Source organism: Struthio camelus, chromosome Z (assembly GCF_040807025.1).
Source record: "Struthio camelus isolate bStrCam1 chromosome Z, bStrCam1.hap1, whole genome shotgun sequence".
NCBI lineage: Eukaryota > Metazoa > Chordata > Aves > Struthioniformes > Struthionidae > Struthio > Struthio camelus.
Window position 1 is genome coordinate 63089201 of NC_090982.1, and position 20415 is coordinate 63109615.

At 38.5% G+C, this 20415-nt stretch overlaps 1 protein-coding gene and 1 long non-coding RNA gene across 3 annotated transcripts in view; one reads left to right on the forward strand and one right to left on the reverse strand.

Moving 5' to 3' along the window:
• LOC138064474 (AP-3 complex subunit beta-1-like) overlaps window positions 1-11660 on the reverse strand; it is a 161430-nt gene extending 149770 nt beyond the window's left edge. The window contains exons 1-3 of one of the 2 annotated variants that reach the window (XM_068927287.1): window positions 10139-10205; window positions 9289-9426; window positions 2312-2414 (exon numbers count right to left, since the gene is read on the reverse strand). In XM_068927287.1, the coding sequence (XP_068783388.1) occupies window positions 2312-2414; window positions 9289-9426; window positions 10139-10190 (293 nt within the window). In that variant the 5' untranslated portion in view covers window positions 10191-10205. Of the gene's footprint in view, window positions 1-2311; window positions 2415-9288; window positions 9427-10138; window positions 10206-11478 lie in introns of those variants that run through there. The other variant, XM_068927288.1, reaches the window with a different exon arrangement.
• Window positions 11661-13507: 1847 nt separating this feature from the next.
• On the forward strand, window positions 13508-18962 carry LOC138064785 (uncharacterized). The gene is made up of 3 exons (XR_011138038.1): window positions 13508-13739; window positions 15118-15197; window positions 15712-18962. It is a non-coding gene; the product is annotated as an uncharacterized lncRNA (long non-coding RNA).
• Window positions 18963-20415: the final 1453 nt, after the last annotated feature.

The following is a 20415-nucleotide window of genomic DNA, read 5'->3' on the forward strand; positions in this document are numbered from 1 at the left end:
TTGCCCCCACGCGTTAGAACACACCCACAAAAACAGAGTTACAACCAGAGGAAAAAAAGAATGTTTTTTCCTAATAAGCCAAAAGCAAAACATGCAAAACTCCAGAAAGCAGATACTTGCATGTAACTTCAAGTGAAATCTAAACACTTTTTAAAAAAATAAGCGTTTCATGAAATACTTGAATATCCTAATAGAGATGGCCTGTCATGAGTACTGGCTTCACTTAACTGCACACTTAAGTACTATGTGTGGTTTTTTGTTGTTTGTTTGTTTTTAAGTGGAGCCATTCCACTTCCTTGCCTGCTTCAGCATCTTTTCCCAAACATAACTGAGAACCACTCTTAATTTGTCCGCTTCACACCGCTAAAAACTTTTTACTGTTATTACTGGAAACGTTGAAAGAACTATCTGGTCTATCTTGTATTCTTGATTTTTTTTTTTTCTTGCACTTTTGCTTCTGTCCTTTAAATTAGACCTTCCATCCAAATTTGTTCTGAACTTTTGCATACTGTTGAAGCCAGTCTAATATGTCTGTACTTGTCCTTTATTTCCCAAATACAAGCAGTAACATCTTGTGTACTCTGTTCTTGTAATACCATCCCAAGTTGACAAATTTGTTAAAAATAACCAACACTAAGCCATGATTTCATGTATCTTCTTCCATCTCCTCCTCCTCCTCCTCCAACTCCTGGAATAAAAATGCATCTCCCTCTGCATTAAGCTCTCCATTTTCTGATTTTATTTCAGATGTGCTAAGGTTCACTTCTATACTCAAATTCATTTTTAGCCACTCTGCATTTTTTCCTCAGTTCTGAATCCTTATTTTAGATGTCAGAAATCAAAGATTTGTTGTTGTAGGGTCATATCTAAACATCTTTAACCATTTGCTTTCTTTTTTTTTTTTTTAAACTTTATCCGAAGTTCTGTTTGTAATTTTTAGAAAGGCTAACTTGATTTAATTTTTGGCAATTCACTTTACCCATGTTCTTCTCTCTCCCTTTCTTCCTATTCCTCACAGACTACGTACGCAACCGTTCTCAGTTCTTTTAGATTAGCTTGAAACACCTCACTCGAGGCTTTCCTTTAGCTGGATACAGACATTTCCAAAACTTCTATTGTGTTCTACTTAAGTTTTAATCTTTAATTTTCAAACTTAGTTTGTAAAAAGAACTATGCAACACAGTTGCCAAAGACAGGTAGAAGACTGGACTTGATCTAGAAAGCTGTTCCCACTCCTGTGTTCCTACTTCCTGTTTCTTAATACCATTTCATCTACTCATGCAGAAATTGAGATGGAAAAAGCAGCAAAAGGTAAAGTATAGAATAATATTACTAAATTGTGATCATCTAGTTCATCATGTGATTGGTAGGAGGATGCTTCAGTTCCTTGGCACAACCAACCAAGCAACTATTTTTTAAAAGTTAATTTTCTAAACAAAGAAGATCAGCTGGTCTAACTATTTCTGACTTCAGAACAACATACGGTATATTTTCTACTTCATATGAAAATTAAAGTTTAATGAAAAAATTTTAAATGGATAAAGATCTGACTAAAGACATTTTAAAAAGATATATTGAATGGATAGCATTAGACTACAGAGAAGCTGCTTAAGAATCAACTTTGGGACTATAGTTGCTAACGAAAATACTTAGCATAAAATGAAAAAATGAGAATATGTCAACCAAATTTGCAAATCACAAGGTAGAAAAATTTGGAAATAGAGTTTTGACCTACAGGACAGAGTAACAAAAATGGATGAAGTTACACGGCACAAAATTCAAGTTCACACTCACAGACACTAACCACCAAACATTCTGCTGAAAACTAGCTCCCAGCAGTTGGAAATGACAAAAGCAGGCAGTCACAGAAAGATAAGTTCTTAGTGCCAAAAAAAAAAAGAAAAAGAAAAGAAAAGAAAAAAAGAGGAAAGGAAGGGGGGAGTAGTTGAATTTAAGACACATTAGGCATTACTAGACAAGATAAAGAAGAAAGTGTTCAAGGATGAAATGTACTTCTAACTGCTTATAGAAAATATTTCACCATATACTATAAATAAAATCATTCTGAAATGTTAACAGAAAAGATATAAACTGGAGATAGGAAGAGATTAAGACCTGCTTACAGCCAACCTTGCTCTTCTAAGAGCAAAGCAGCAAGGGAAAATAATGATTTTTAAAAAACCTAGGAAACTAGAAGTTCTAGATGAATTAGTTTGGAAATTGGTTTCTACATCAACTGTTGTAATTTTTAAAAAGTCTTACTTTTCTAATCTAAATTACAATCTAGAATTAGCAAGCATTAAATACTTACAGAGTAAAATATTGCTCCATGCATGCATATGGATCAGCAGCAGCAGCAAGCCCTTTTTCTTCTACACTCAGATATGGTTTCAGCGTAACATCAAAGCTCCCCCCTTTAAGAACAGATTTAATAGTGCAAGAAGCCTCATTTATTTTACCCAGCATTGTCAAATTTTGTTCCATCCTTTTAAGTATTTTTACAAAAACAAAAAAATTAAAGAACGCAGTCAGCTAAGCTTGCCTACTGAGACTGAGGTCTACACAAAAAAAAAAAAAAAAAAAACCAAATCTACTTATTGTTTAACAGGAGACCCACTCCCTTGCTGTTTTAACTTCTAAAAACAAATACTCTGCGTAGATTTCAAAGGTCATTTCCCTTCAAAAACAATGTTTATCAGCAGCCTCTGCTAACAATGATAAAGGCAAATACTTTTCAGTCTTTCACAATATAGTTTATGGTACAGTACAGCAATATTTTCATCTTCTGAGCATTAAGAAGATTTGAGGAAATTTTGATTCCTTAAGCAAAACCCTTTAAAATAGAAATTATAAATGCAAGCCTCACAGTGTTGTCCATGTTTCTACGTTCATTAGTTATTCCAAAGTGCCAATTCTTCAGTATACAAAGTTAAACAAATGTCTTTACCATTTATATCCACTTGCTAGCAGCTCAGGAAAGCTTAAGCAACTATCCAGCTGCATCAATAATTTTTCCTCTCTCCTCCTCAAATTTTGAGACTAATTTTAGCCTAGGGAGTTAGGCGCGTATTACAGATCACTGAAATATAAACTCTATTCCTGCAGTAGCAGAACTGCGCTTAAAGAAGCCTAATCTGATAGTTAATGGAAAATATTGAGTTACATTAAGCAAGACAGTAACGGTCCCAACCGTGGTAGGTGCAAAAAATTTTTACAAAGAATAAACACATTGTCTCTCTGGGCCTGTTTTCTGCAACTGCAAGAAGAGGTGAAACACCTTCCCAGAAATCATCCACCTGACCATTCACAAATCTAAGAGTGTCGTATTCTTGCTAGTGCACGCTTAGTCACAAAAACTAGCCTCTTGCCTAGAATAAGTCTAGGATTTCAGACTGCTGAGTAATATTACCCTCCTTTACAAAACCAAATAGGCCAGGCATAAAAGTATGTCACTAAATTTTAATCCAGCTATGCTAGTGGTAAGTCTCTCTGTTCCCTCATCTTCCCTAGGAACTACCCTAAAACTTCAAGTGCAACGATCATTTAATCTGCACAGAAACACTAGTCCATATCGTCTGTGGCAAATCATTTGCCACTGCACCTACAGTATTCTGAATAACTATTATCGATAGGAGAAGGCTTACTCCACCTTGGTAAGATACACATTTATTTACCTCCTATTCGACCATAATATAAAAACCATAAATTGATAAATATTCGCTATATTTCAAGTGCATCCAGCTACTGAGAAGTGACCTACTAATCCTAATGCTTTCTTTGCAAAAAACAGTATAAATTACATAAATAATGTCAAAATTGCAGCCAAAGCCCAGCAAGCAATCAATGATTCTTTAGCTATAAAAGCTTTACTCCTTGAAGTTTATCAGCCTTTTGCCTCTAGAAAATAAGAATATTATGTTTCCCCATTCTGCATGTATGACCCCAAAACCTGAGACCTATTTTAATCACCTTGGAATGAGGGAAAGGAACTTTAAAAGGAATCAAAAACTGGCAGTGAGACAGAGGCTCTTCACATATAGGGAGAGCACCGGGTCACTGCATGAATAAGATACAGGAGGTATCAAACGCAAATCCACTGCAGGGGAGGAAACAAGCTTCATTAGTTCGGACATCATGAAACCACCTGCTACAGAACCACAACAGAAGTAACAAACGTCCCATTTAAAAGAGTTTTAATAATGCAGTTCTTAAGTTTTCAATCTACTATATGCTTTTAGTTACACCATATCAATTCTACTGTTCTTGCACTTCAAAGTCTTCAGGAAACTTCAGTCTGGATTACATACTTTCAATTATGGCATACCAAGAGATTTTTTGTGTGCAGTACAGCAAAACATTCAGCAAAATGTTCCAACACAGAGTGCAAAATATCATCAATGCTACCAGGTTCAAAATAGTAAATTTGCACTAACAGAGCAACTAACTGGTCTTTGCACTTGCATAGTAATGAAGTCCTAATGAAGATCCCCCCAGAAAAAATCAGGTTTTACTGGTGTTGCAAAATCCTTAAAATACATTGGTTTATTTTAGCTCAAGCAATTGCAGAAACCCTAAACAAATTTGAATTTAACACTTAAAAAGGAACTGTAAATTGATGTCAGAGCCATATAACATGAAAGCTACAATGGCAATGAGTACACGCTGCAGTTGGAGTTCATTTTACTCTAGATTTGGCTCTTCTCCAGCAGGAAATTACAGAATCCTGAGTTTTGCTGTGAACACTTCATTCTATACCGCAAACTGTTTGAATGACATCTTGTGGTGCTATTCAGTATTGCCTTCACCTTCGTTATAATATTATTTATATTCATTGTCAATTCACAACACCAAGATATAATTCAACTATTATTTCAAAGGAGACTCAAACTGTGCAGCTTCGAATGTAGCTGTATCGCGGTTTAAAGAGAAGTTATGAGAAGAGAAATCAGGTATTTCTTTCAGCCACATCTAACTTTGTTTCAATTTGATAAACAGACATATTACCCAAAAAGGAAACTCAGTGATTTTAAAGGGTAGACAGCAGAGACATGAGAAAAACAGGGTAACTACTGTACCCTGTAAGGCTGAGACACACACAGAAAAACAAGACAGGATATACTTCTTGCTAGTCAGACTACAACTCATTAATGATTGCTTTGCCACAACGTGCTCAAAGCACTTGCCATCCGGAGGTTTAGGCACAATCTCATCCTACTGAGTAAGTAAATATACAGAAAAGTCTAAAATTAAAACCGAATAAAACATCTTTCTAGTTCAGAGCTGTCAAAAATACAGCACCTGAACTACACTTGAGCAAATCTGTACATGAACATTTTGAAGTTGTTGCTGCCGTCATCATCAATGCAGATATATTAACAACCTACATTTCAGAAGCTCTGACCAGACCACAAGCTAATATGCCATCAAGTGGTTAGATTAAACCACATTCCTCTCCAGGTCTTTCAAAGATTAACTATTGCCAGTATAATTGTTAAAGATACTACTTCATCCAGTGACAAGAAAGATTATTTGAAAGGGTGAATTCCACTGGATGCAACTTTTTGTGATAATGCCCATGCCTCTGAGGCTGCAGAGAAGCTTCTGCAAGAAGAGAACAATCCTTGCTGGCAGAGACTGTTTTCCTGAAGCCTCTAAAGGGGCATACGGGGTGCTGCCACTTCAGTAGTTACGTCAGCTTATGGCCTGTCTTGGGCAGGCTGGTGATCTGAATCTACAGACATTTGTAGGTCACTCAGCAGCATCTGAAAGACGTGAACAGAGATTATTCACTGCTTCTCACTGTCCTATGTATCTCCAACATTTCTGAAAATAGTAAGGAAAAAAGAGAGGCCTCCTTCAAAGATACCACCAAAAAGGTGGTACTAGCACTGCCAAAATCTGCAAAGGTGTTAGGATATTTATGGATATATGCCCACAGCATGTCAGAAAGAGTATTTAAGAGCACTCCAAGGCACTGCTGTTCATCTTCCAGAAGGATGCCAAAAATCTCTAAATGCCAAAAAAATCCTAGTTTGGCCTCAACGTAAGAAAACAACCTATGGCAGAGGGTGGCGGGGCTAGACAAGGATAGTCTTCAGGAAAGCAGAACTAAGAACAGGTACCTAGTTCTTTCAATTTCAACCCTATGTTGCAACAATGTTACCAAAAGGCATTTTAGTGCCATTCACTAGGCAGACTATAACAAGTGTCTAAAACAAACATGTGACAGCATAATGAACATGCAGAAACCACAGTGGAGACCTTAAACTATAATGATCTCTTTTCTGAGAGAAAAAGCCTTAAAAATTTTTAAATGACTGCATTACAGAGAATCACAGGAAATCAACAGCTCATTGCTTATATCCTCCTATGTACCCAACTGTGTGGCAAAAAGAACACATTCACTGTGTGTCGCTTGCCAGCACGTCCGACCAACTTCTGCTTGAAGGTGTGCTCTGCAACACCATATTCATGTTCATATATTACATATAGTTACTATCATGGCACCTAGTACAGGGTTCAGATTTTATCTCGCAGAGTCATCAGTTCATCCACATCATTCATCTTTGCTGGCTTGTGCATCCAACTGAAACTGGCATATCACCATAAAAATGGGCATAGTGCCATTACAACAGATGACAAAGAGGGCAGACTTGCCAGTGAACTAGTTTATGCATCAAGCTTGAACATTAGGGCTGGACTCTCCTCCAAGAATTTCATAAATGGCAGTCTATACAAGCTTTCCATGACTGGTTGAACAGGATATGCCAAGACAAAACTAGATTAATATAAGACTCCAAGAACATATCTGGCAGCTACTGGAAGCAAGTTTTAGCTCTGATGAAGGGGGGGGGGGGAGTTCTCTGCACAAAGAATCAGGGAAGGAGCATCTTAATGGAATCACCTTTCTTAGATCGGCTCTCTGCAAGACAGGCTTACAAATCTCAGGGGGAAAAAAAAAAAAGTTTGCAGCCCAGCCGAGTTTTCTGATGAATAGCTGAACAGAGCGCATAAGCCAGATCTGCAGAAAAACAAAACAAAACTTCAAAGTTACAAATGTATTTTGCTTGGCAGGAATCTAGTTTAAAGATGCAAACCAGTAAAGTTGAAAATGTTTGTTGCAGATTTTGCCATTTGCTTCAATACTGTACTTATCAGCATCTACTGAAGTTTTTCACGTGGTTCACTTGCAAGTTTTTATGTTTGGTTTAGATTGAGCAACAACTAGTTTTACTGCTGAAAGCGTGTTGTTTCCAAGATCAAGCATTATTACCTTATTACATGCAGGTAAAATTTCAAAAGTAATTGTAGTTGCACAGAAAATTTTCATCTATATTTATTTATTAATAGTAGGCAGTAAAAGCTGCATCCTGACATAAGCAATTGCACATTGATTCTGGGTTATTAATTATCTCTTCTTGTTTTTCTCAAATGCCGGAAATTAGTTAGACTTTTAGCTCTATATAGAGCAATGGCACATATTGCAACCATAAAAATATCTTATTTACTTATAGAAGGTCTGCATCAAACAGGATCTCTCTATGTTACACAGATGATTTTGACAGTCTCCCATCTAGGCAGTTCTTTCTTTATTGATTCCATCAATCTAGACGAGGGAAAAACAATTTATGGTCTACGGGCTAGATTCAGCTTATCTATACAATTTACATGACCCTCAGCTCTTGCCAATTTTCTCCTGAAGACTCATGTAATGGGCAACAATATACCATTTCCATTATTCTGGTGACTCACAACTTGATCCTTTCTCTTCTCTTTCAAATGGTTGGGGTTATGTGAATGCGTATCTGGAGGACCTAGACATTGATCTATGCTTGGGACATAACCAGTTTACAGACAAGTGTCAGACTACCAAGAAATTTATTCAGGTTGTATTAAAAAAGAACACCACATGTGATAGTTCATGTGATTTGGGGGGGGGGGACGGGGGGGGGGGGAAGCAGAAAACAGAAGCATTTCCAGCCATGCAGTGGGGCCTGCTCCATAGAAAAGGTTCTAAGTCTAGACGGATTTATCTCGGCTGCACAGAACCTCTTAATTACGCAGCTATTGACAGAATAAGCAGGAAGACAAAGTTTCTATCCTCTGACAAGCAGATCCACTTCTGACATATTTGAAATGATTCAACTAACCAAAAGGTTTGTTGAAAGGAGCATGTACTGAAGAGGTAAGTTATATTCTCTTTTGTCAAGATTCAATACCCACAGAAAAAGCTATCCTTAAACTTATATATTTTTGAGAGAGAGGTTTCACAACAGAGTTCTGCAGAAAACAGCAAGAAAACAGTTCCTTATGCATATTTTATACTTACTGTTAATTTATATAATAGTAATGTTTAAAATAAATTCTAATTTTTTCCTCACCTCTTTTGTCCTGAAAGACAGGACAACAGTTACCCGACTGAGGTAGGATCAAAGTTCTATTTCAACAACTACAATTTTTTTCACTGTATTGTGTGCATACAGTATGTAACTAACGTGAAACACGCTGTTTGCATATGGTGCATGCAATCCACTTCCACTTCTTTGTGCCAAGATAACCATTTTTTCAAAGATCATTTCATCACTATTATTTATCAATCAAATCTTTCCACTTCCTCAGATTCTAGATGCCATCACGACAGATAGTTTCCAAGGTGCTGAAATATTTCAAAATTCACATTTCATGTTGTCTCAACCAAACCACACTACTAACATATCAAGAAAATACTATGTTTATTGACTGAAGAGTCTATTTTTGATTGAAAATTAATGAATGAATCATAGAATTGCTGAAGGAAAAAAAAAAGAAGAAGCTTGAGCAAGCAGAAGAAAACATCCGGACTTTTGACACTAAGGGATGCTCTTTTAGACCTTTTAGAGAATAAGTACTTTAGCTGAGTATTTCTACCGAAATGATCAAAACAGAAAAATAGCTTTTATTAAGTCAACTTTAGACTTCAGTGTTAAGTCTACTGATGCTTATTTGTGCCTCTTTGTGCAACTTATAACACTTATTGCATAGAACGATCTCTGGCAAGACTGAAGACAGTCTCAATCTCAAAAAATTATTGTTGGATCTTCAGAAGCACTGGCTTACTTCCACTTCATGACTAACAGAAGACAGACAACATAAAGAAAAGAGGTTGGGATTTTTTTTTGAGGTGTTTAGAATAATGTCTTAACACTTATATTTTAAACCACATGATATTATTCAGATTGACTTTCAAGAAGCAAGTGCAGTTCTTTGGTCCAAGAGCTATTCTGCTGACATTCTGGGCCATATATTTACCTTGTGCTCCTCCACTTCGCTGAAGAAGAAAAGTACTTCTTACATCATCCATAGGCCTAAGCGGAAATTCTCTTCCACAGCAACAAGAGAAGCTTGGCAAGCACTCCACCACCACAGTGATATGGGACATAAACATATCTAAGATCATATATAGCATAGCAGTGTTGAGTGACAATCAAAAGAGATCAGCAAACAGAACCCTGAAAAGCCATAATAGTAATTTTATTTCACCAGTAAAATCTCCCCAATACCTCATATTTTAAAATACATGATGCAGAAATAACTTGCACTTTCCTATATGCCAGGTAGGGAGGGATCAGATTTGCCTAGCTTAAAGAACACAAAACCAAAACACTTGAAGATACGGTGTCCTCAATCTGGAGTAGAGCCACCATTTTAGGAGACTTTCATTTCAGCTCTAAGGAAAGAAAATTTTATTTGTTTCTCAATAAGGAAACTTTGAGCCGTTACCAGAGTTGAATAGATGGTGCACAAATGCTTGATAAATGACTTCTGCATTTTCCAGAGAGAACACAATGTGTTGGTCTCTCTCCCTTCTTTTCTAGTAATAATCCTCTCCTGCAGTCCAGTGGTAGAATACCAGCTCTGTCACACCCTAAAAACACCAGTCTTTTCTATATAATGTTCATTCTTCAACTCTCCAATCCATATTAAGGGCTTACGTACACAGATTTAAATCAGGGATAATTTCCTATTTCAAGGAGTCTTTGTTTGTCAGCTGTAAAGACGAAGCAGATCAAAGCCTCCTTCCCTCTCAAGCCTTTCCTTTACAAGATTTCTCCCCTCCTTTAATAGCAAGCCTGGAGGGGTGATTAATAGGCACACATACATATCACAGTCTTCTCAGCTACCCTGGTTCTTCCATGTTCAAAGATGATCATATATGAACACACGTACACCAAGCCTCAGGAGACCAGAGTTTTATTCAGGCAGACCACCAGGCACTCTCAGGTAAAAATCACTCACTTTTGCGTCTCTGTCCAGAAAAACGTATTACAGTATTTTACCTGCAAAAAAGTCTGAAATCTAGGTTGAAACAACTTATGTATAAAATTATGACCACGATCAGGGGTACTTCCCTCTGTGGAAAAGCAGAACAGAGGTTGAAAAAAATAAAGCAGAAAGTTGTTTCCATAGGAGGGAACAAGAAAAGAAGGGTGCAAACAACATAAATCAGCTATAATGCACAAGTCAGGAGAGGGCATGCACGATCAGCAAAAATTTTAACTGGAAGAGAAAGAAAAAAGCAAAGGATGTAGTGTAATAGCAGGAACACAAAACTGTGGCTCTTTTGGCAAACAGAGAAGGCCAGTCAGCTTCTGTCTCACCTTCCTGTGACGTTACTTTGGTGTGGCATAAAAACCATCACACCAGTCGAGGTCTCTAAGCATGGATGCTCTCTTTGTGCAGAGCAATCAAACTGAAGAACAAACTAGTGATTTCCTAATGTAAACAAGACCTTAGTTTATGGTCCTTCTGATCAGCTGGTCTAAGAATAGATTTCCAGTTTGTTGAAGAACATCTCTGGCTTAGTGAGCCTCTTGATCCTTCCATTTAGACACGTTTTTTTGTCGCTCCTATTCAGCTTTCCTTGGTGGAGTTCCAGGCTGTACGGGCCAGTGCATTTTCCCCCATTTCCTCATTCTGACTTCCGATCAACACCCTGAACTAGTAACACCCTCCCACTTCAAGCGGGCCACCTAATCGCCACCAGCCTTTCCAACTGCAGCTTCCACATAACACTTTTCAGCACTTTTTTAAAAGACCCACTTGAGGGCAAAATGAAATGAATGTCAGCGTGTTCAGTTGTCAAGAGAGATGAAAAATTATGGACAGTTCTTGAAAAAAAAAAAAACTGTAAGATTATTCTTCATGCCACCATGACCACCTTAAACCTAAGCAACTGAACTTTTCCGCGGAGTAACGAGGGGTTAAAAAACGGACACCGGAGGCGCTGCTTCATTGCTACCGACCTCCCGGGGCCGTCCCGGTCCAGCAGCCCGGGAAGAGGCCCCGGCACCTCCTCACGCCTGAGGGCAGGGTCACGCCAGCCAGCACCACCCTCACCCCCTCCTGCTCGCCCGCGGCGGCCGCCGCTCGCCAGCCCGCGGCGCCCAGGCCCGTCTCCGCCGACCCCGGGCGACGGCACCTCCCGGCCCGCCCCCTTACTTCTTGGTGTCGCTGCTGAAGAGCCCGAAGGCCGCGGGCACCGAGGACGCCGTGGTGGGCGCCGCCTCCTGCGCCAGCTCCGGCGCCGCCTCCCCGCCCTGCTCGCTGTAGCTGAGGCCGTTCCCGGCCATGCCGCCGCCGCCGCCCCGCGAAACTTGCCGCCGCGGCGCCCCCCGGCCCCTCCCGGAAGCGGCCTGCGCGCGCCAGCACGGCGGGGCGGGGCGGGGCGGGGCGGGGCCGGTCACATGGCGGGGGGCGGGGCAGAGCGGCAGGAGCGGAACTGCCCCTGCCCCTGCCCCTGCCCCGCAGCGCTGCTGTTGCTGCGGCAACGCGGCCCGCGGGTGAGGCGCGGGGGGCGCGAGGCCGCGGTCCGGCCGTTGGCGCCCCCTCCCCTAACGGCTGCTGGCGGGCGGCGGGGGGAAGTGCAGGCCTAGGCGGCTCCCAGCTGCTCCTCTTGCTGCGTCCTTCTGCCCTCCCACCCGCCGGCCCCGGGCCGCCTGGCGCCTCTCGAGGGGGAGCGCGGGGAGAAGCTGTTGCTCCGTCCGCCCTCAGGGCTCTCGGCTACGGCGGCCTGGCTGGGGCAGGAGCTCTCGGGGCCTGGCGTGCCGTGAGCTGAAGACCAGTCCTCGGTTCTTTCCCCTCGGTCTTGGGGAAAGAACAAATTTAAAAAAAAAAAGTCTCCAACACAAATCCTCCGTGGCAGCTTCGGGATGCGTGGCAGCCACAGGCACACACTGCCCCCAGCCCTCCGGTACCCCCTGAGTACAGCGGTTTTCTCGCCCGCCGTTCACGGACGTGCATATCGCAGGTTTGGGAACAAACGGCCCAAGTTGTTCAAATCTACTGATTCACTATCCTCCATCACCAATGCCGATGGGCCTTGCAGGCCTGAAATGAGCTGTGCCTGGTTCACAAGGAAAATTTCAAGTATAGCCCTTATCGGCTCGCCCGTTGTTTCTTGTAATACGTATTACAAATCAACCAGTTTGCCAGTAAGTGTACGTACTTTATGTTGACTTCACTGCAGGATTGTTTCTGGTAATGCAGAACAGCTTTCATCAGAGTTGTTGAATGCTGAAGAGGTAACTAAAAGCCAAATCTGATAAGCTATCTGAATTCTGCTGCACGTAAGGGCAGGTAAAAATGAAAACGAAAGAGAAACGCTCATAGGACATTATAGTCTGATAGAGAGATGGTGCTGTTTCCAGAGTTAACAGAAATCAACGTTAAAGCAATGGTGGTGTAGCCTACATTACCGACAGCACCTTGAACACGAGAGGCCAGACAATGTAAAAGGATAGTCAGATGTTGTATGAGGAAGATTTCTCTTAATTTCTTTGTATAAGCTCATTTCTTTTTATAAGCTCATTTTCCCCAGCCTTTTAAGGAATAATCTGTGTTCATTGAAGTGCCTTTCTGTCCATCTGCTGACATAACGTATTAATGTAGTCCAACCTTTTCATCCAGAGAATTGAACTAATTTCTGAAAGGTTACAGTTCACAATCACTACTTTTTCTCTTGCAGAGAAAAAAAGAGAGAAAAAAGTGGTTTGTCATAGTATTTTTAAATAGCTTGTTTGAATTGCTTGTCCTTTACCAGCTTATGCTTTCTGACCAAAACTGTCATTGCCAAGCAAATAAACTTGACAAAAGGAGGTACCCACACATTAATTATGAAGTAAGTGAAGCTGTTGTAAGAGAAGATGTCACCTAAGACATCTCCAGGTATCAGAAGAATAGCTCCTGGTGCTGCAGGGGAAGAAGTTAACCTTTCTTACTGCCTTAGTTTTTGCCTTCTACGGATGCCAACATTTCAGTTTCATTTTATGATCACTCACAGCTTTTTTTTTTTTCTTTGTAGCACAGCCTCCCTTGAAAACCATGGCTTGTAGTGAGAAAAGCCACTGTGGACTTCCAGTCACAACCTGAACATCTTTGACTGTCACCATTTTACCCATTGTTTTTTTAGACTATTTTTTGTACAGTCCCTTAGCCTTACTTATAGTAACGACCACTTACTTTTCTTTCCCTGCAGATATAAATATCTCCTCATTATAACTACCTCAGACTGTCACAGTAACTGTTGATACTCTTCCCATAATGTGATTTTTGACTTGAGGCAGACCTCTTAATCATCCAAGCTCAGACGGAATCGGAGATCCTGATTTCTGAAGGATCAAAAAACAGAGTAGACTGCAGTGCTGGAGCTTTTGGTCAGAACCAGAGGGAAAAAGGACAGTTATTTCTCTCCTCCAAAATCTGTAAGATATTGCCCTGGTCTACACAGAAATCTGAGAATTCATACTAGCAGCCCTTCAAAATTGTCTCCAACTCGTTTCTTAAAACCATCCATTGCTTTGAAATCTAATTGTGGAGAGCGCTTGAACTTTGTTCCCAAACATGGTTATGCATATGTTAAGGGGTCCCTGACTTACATCTTTTGTTTTGTATAAGGCACATACAGTGCAGGAAGAGTTGACTTGCTGTGCTAGGTCAAGCCCATAGTCTTTTAAGATCTATTCTAATTCCTTTTGAGACTGCCTGTTCTCTGAAGCAAGAGGGTTTTTACTGCTTGTTCATTTGTACAAATCTGTAAAATATATGTATTTATTGTTAGCAACAAGAAACACCTTAAGTGTAACCAACTAATTCTCCTCTTATTATTACATAGAACACTTTAAGAGTAAAGTTAGAGGAAGGATTAATAGGAAAAGAGAACAGTAGCCTTGTAGATTATTTTGGGGAAATTTGTGGGAATGCAAACATGAGGAGAAGCAGACAAATGGGCTGTTGAGGCTGATGATCATGGGACCATGATGCAAAAAGACAAGTAGATAATAACAGGGAAGCCTTGAAACTGAGAACAGAAAGCAAATATTATAGAAAGATCTATGAAGTATCTTTGAACAGTCCTATCAGGAGGCATAAGTATAAACTCCTGTTACCAGTTCTTGCTATTAGTCTGAAATATGCCACAGCAGTTCCTTGAATAGCCTTCTCCTGGCTATATTAACTCTTCAAGATCACTATGAAGTATAAGCACATTGCATTTATACCTGTACAGAATTAGTTCAAAATTACTGAATTATGAATGACAAAATACTACTGAATCAAAATTCTCCATGTATATTCACTCATTACAGTATTCTGTATTTCTGGTTATTACACAGAATAAAAAGTTACACAAGGCTTAAAATGGGAAACAGTCAAGATTTTTGCGTTTTCAGTTTTCCACTCACCATGTTTCTTTTTGAAACCTTTTTGCCTCCATGATTCATTTGTATTGTAACATCATCATAATTAATACTTATATATAAGTGGTAAATTGCATAGTTTTGTAATCTTCCATTCATGGACGTAAACAACCATCTGATGCCTTACGTATAGGCATTACTTTTAAAAACTAATTGCACTGAATTTTACCTGCCTGTATTCTATAGAATGGAAGATGTGTTTATATGGGTAAATATATATGCATTTTCATCAAAACTCACATATTGTATATAAGTATGCATTTTATGGAAAAAAAATCTTCAAGTTATTCAGCACAATTAACTTTTCTCAGCTTTCTGAAGCTTTTACAGAAGATATTTTGCAATGTTTTTTACCAGGTACATTAATGTCCATTTTGTTTTTCAGCTGAACTGGGCTGCCGTATGCTTGCCTGGTGCCCTCTTGTGGATCAGTTTATTAATAAACTGTTCATCATACTGAAAAAGGTAAGATAACTTATTTTTTAAAGGAATTCAAGCTGTATGTGAAAGAAACTCTAAGATGTTAAATACTTTGCTGATATTTTCTATACTTTCAGATATGTGTACTATATCAGAATATTCTGATATATCTCTTTTGACTGTTTACATTTTTTAGTAAATATTAATGCCATTGATGAAAGAAAAGTAATGATATGATACAAACTTCTGAATATTAAGATTTTAAAATATGTAATAATTTTTAAATCTAATTGATAATCAGTTAGTTTAAAATTAAACACTGGGAGGTGTTTCCCTAACCTGGAATAATAGGTTGTCTTTAGAAGTGTTTTTCAATATGATGTATGAACTCAGCTGCTAGTGTTCCAGATTAGTTTGGGAAAGTTATTATGCAGGTAAGAAAATTAGTGGTTTTGAAAAAATCTTTGATCTACCTCTCTCCAAATGAATGTAGATTTGGGACTGTAGTGAAAGTGGACCATTGCTCTTTCAAAAGCACCTGTTTTCTATCCTTTCTTAGGAGAGCTGGCTACCACATTATCCACAGGAGCATTTCACGTATGCAATGTTGAAACCTGCAGGCCCCAGATTCTCTTTTGTTCCTACAGAACTTACATAAATGATAAGACCATAAGTGCCTTCTGGCTCCGTCAATCAATGTTCCTCCCAATAGTTACGAAAATTGTGGTGAAATTAGAAATAAGGGAAAAGTACAAAGCAAAAGGAAAAAAAGAACACAAGACAAAAAATAATACAACACAAGACAAAATTCTTGAGAAAGAAAGGGATTCTTGAACTACATGAGTTCTTAGTAATTTATATAAACATGCAAAATAAGTATTACTAGAATTATAACTTTCTTATATATGTAAAATTAGGTCTTACTTTTCGGTAGAGAGTATCTTGGAATTAAAAAGATTAAGCTTACATTCAAGACTTTTTAAATGTTCAAATCAATGTTCAAATCTGCTGTTACGTTTACTGTACAGTATCCCAATTTAAAAGTACTCCTATAGAGCTAGAAGATATCTTATATCTCAGAGGACTTATCTTGACTAGAAAAAGAAGTTCATGGCGTTGCAGGATTCATACAAATGTCCCAGATAACCACAACTTCCTTTCTAACGCAGTTGCAAGTTACGGCGTCTGTCTTGATTTATCTTGTTAATGTCAAGTTTAGGTTTTCCCCTAGATCTATTCCTGTAAAAAGGGCAGTAGATTACTTTCTTCCAACTGCAGACATGGGTTTTCCAATTTATCTTCTGCTTTTCCTAATGTAGACAAACATAGGATCTAGTTAAGTTAGAGCAAAATATCTTCTTTTAGTGCTTTAAGCAATGCGGCTTAAATAACTTTTAAAAACTTTATGCCTACATAAATAATTATATTGTATCACGTTTAGCTGGACATGTTAGTAGGTTGAGGGCAGCTCTAGACTTCAGTAAGGGTTTGCCTTATCTGACAAACTAAAACACAGTTTTTCCTGTCTATCCCAGTATTTCACAGTTTGTTAGTTAAATTTTGTAAACTAGCAGATTTGTTTAAAAATATTTTTTATGTTAGTCTGGAAAGGCTAAAAGCTCTACAAAGGAGATACATAAGCATGGTTTATTATAACATATCTTCTTTTCTTTATCATGCTGTCTCCTAGCCATTATCTAAAAGCTCCACTGAGTTAGGCTCACTTTGAAATGCATCCCTTGATCATTGGAAATAGGTCTGGAGTATTAAAAAGAAAATCAAGCTGCACTCACTAAGGACTTCGGCCTACACATTTACCTGGGCATCCTCCATGTTTTATCTTCAAATCGTACTGGAACAGCTAATTCACCTTTGTGTTTGCGTTTGCTCTCTACTAGTACTGCAAGTGAATTATTTGGCAGAAATAAAATGCCAGACATTCCGAGAAGGAATGACAGGATAATTAGAACGCTATGGAGTGTAAGTCTCTATCTTCCAATAAGGTACAGAAACATACCTCTGTCCTAACGAACTTCAATTCAGTTTACTGCTGAGTAAACAGCAATTACAATATACACAACAATAAAAAGAAAAATTAGGCAATTTTGCACAACTACTCCATAAGTAGGAAGAAGGCTAGAGGTAAGCATGCTGTGACTTTCTTATCCTGAGGTCAGTTAAGCATCAGTCCTGGTATAGATTACAGCAGTCTAAGAACAGGTCTTATCTATGTTGAGTGCATATAGCATCCAAATACTTTCCGCTATCTGGACTGCTGGAGCACAACGTCCTTCAAACATACCATCTTCTTACTCCTGCTGCACTCAGTGTGTATCCTATTCCACAGGATGAGAAAGGATGGCATGCAACAGAAAAGTCTCTACCCAAGGATATTCAGCTTCTTTTCTAGTATTTCGGTACAATCTGAGGACACAACCTAATCAGATTGTAAATGAATACCCATAACATAAAAACAAAATATAAGTGGAGCTTGGAATTAAGCAATAAAGAAAAGTAGAAAACTATTTTTCTAAATAAGAAGGAGCAAAGAGGAGAAATGAAGGCTCAGAAAAACACCACAGCTCTTTCAGATGGTAGAGATTGCAGAGGATGAGATTCTTAGACAGATGTAATAGAATTTGTGGGAGAAACCTAGGGAGTCTGTTACTGGAGGAGTAACAAAGTGAGAAAAAAAAAGCTCATTGCCAAGAAATGGTTACTCCTCACATTTTCCTAAGGGTGAAACATTTAAATTACTTATCCCACCAGAATTTTTTTTTAATGTATGATAATTTATAAATGGTTTCTGGAAAGAACATAATGAACTGGCTGAGAATCAGATCTGCAAGCAATTGCTACACTCAAGTGCACTTGTATATGAAAGGGGTGAAAAGGCCAATAAATTATTTTCCTGGCTGATCAAGAATGAGGAAGTTGAAGATTTATCTTGGAAATAACACTGGATACACAGATGGTAATTTCAGACAAGCGAAAAAAAAAAACCTAGCCTTTTTTGTCACAGATGTCACAGACTCCCCTTGCAGTCACTTCAGAATAGTGACCATTCATAACCTAGTAAACTCCAGACTTCTTGTTGAACAGTCTCTCTGACTTGGCTTGGAAGGAGGTAAGGGTTTCTCAGCAACCTACAGATTGTGATCTTAAAGGAGCTCACTTACTCAGCTAATTAAATCAATAAGTTGTTTTCCTGTACCGAACTATGATGTCTCAGACAAGGATATGTGTGTTGTTTCTTTAAACAATTTGTAGGAAGCCCAAAGTAAGAACGATTTATGTGGAAATTCTGTTTCACTTTACAGTGTATCTCTGATATCTGTTCTTTTTTTTTCTAATTTGTTCGGTTCATCTAGTGCTACTTCTAGTGTTACTAATCACTGTAATATATGGCGTTTTTTCACATACTCCGAAGAAGGAAAATCCTTAAAAATTATGTGAAGAAAATTAGATTTCTCACTTTTATTTTAAAGACTAAAATAAAGGAAATATAGTGCCTATGTATGAACTCTTTATTACTAAAGTTATTTTGCATGTGGATTGACAAACTTTTTTGATAACGTAGGCTGCATTTAAATACAGATGATTTGTAGTCAGTCCTGGTGCCAATCTCCTAATGTACTTAACAAAATTGAAATGATACAGAGATCATGACAATAAAGATCAAGGTAAAGAACAGCTTACATATGAGCAAAAAACTAAATAGACTTGAACAGTTCAGCCTGTAAAAGAGACGATTGATAGAGATCTATAAAATCATGAATCGCAAAGAACATGAATCATTCCCTCATCTGCTAAGAGGACTAGAAGGAATCAAATGAATTTGGCAGATTGCAGGTCCAAAACAAAATAATTCTTTTTTCATACAACACATAACTAGAATGTGGATTTTAATATCTGCTATGGGATACTGTTGATGCCAAAAGTGTGCATGAGTTCAAAGAACAAGACAAATTCATGGAAGAAGAAGTTATTAAATACAAAGATATCATCTCTGGCTCAGGAAGTCCCTGAACCACAAGTTTATCAGAGAGGTATAATTACATACTTTCCTTGCTCTGATACTCTTCCATAAGAATCTGGAATCTAGTCACATTTGTTTAAAGTGTTTAGGGCTAGTTGGGCCTTTGGTCTAAGCAGGTGCAACTATTCCTACCTGGTACAGTTTAGTTCACTATGGCTGTTGCAGCTGTGTAAAGGTGTGGAAATCCAGCTGTCCTATAATATAGCTCAGCAGCTGAAAATGATAAACTGCAAGTGACAAGCCAACTTTGTACAAGCTATGCGCAGAAGTGCTCTGTGTGGCACCAACAGTCCACACACTATAACTGGGAATTTCTGTGCAGATAATGAAGAAATTTAGCACATATATTATCTAATGGTATGGTTCAACTTCTACCAAAGGCAGGTAGTCTAGTAGAAAGAGAGTTAAAGTTATACCACCTCTCTGTTTCTCAGTTCTTCTAAGAAATGGGAATACACCTTTTTACCAGATCTCCACTTGAAGAATGCCAAGTCAGGCTTACATCCCATACTGCTCACAAAAGTTGAAACTTCAGTGAGGCTTTCTGTTTTATTTGAGAGAAACACAGAAAAATCCTTTGTTGTCAGTCTTATTTATCCCCTCAGCTCTTGTTCTCCATTTGGTCTTTGAAGTCATGAAAGTAAATGTTTATACACTTCTGCCAAACCCCTGTGATTAGTCTTTAAAAATGTTAAAGGTATATATAGAGCTATTATGATTATCTGTAAGATGTGCTTGAGATGTCATATCTATGATGTGCTCTGTTCTGCTCTCAGGTACACCCGGTTGCTGCTTGTTGGTTGTCTAGTCCTTTGATTTGTAACCGTTCTGTGCTCTAGTCATTAGATCCAGTGCACCACAATGGAGTTCACCCCTTCTTCTCACTGCTTCAGTCAAAACAGCCAGTGTAACTTATGCAAAAATTCTTTTTCCCCTGTAACAATAAACTAAGATCCAGATTTTTGTTTCTAGACTCCAGATTATCTTAGTCATTTGTTTTCCTGTGAAAGAAAATACAAAATAAGATGATACTGTTAAAGAGGAAAAATTCTATTTCATCTTTTATACCTCTTTGTTTGAACTTGGACTCAAAAGAGAAAAGCTTTCTTACAAAAAGTCTTTGGAATTGAATTGCTATCTTTGTAGATATGAATATTACTCAGAAGAAGATCAGTCAAGCAGCTAGCAGCTCAGAGCAGAGGACCTAGGTATAATGGATTTCCT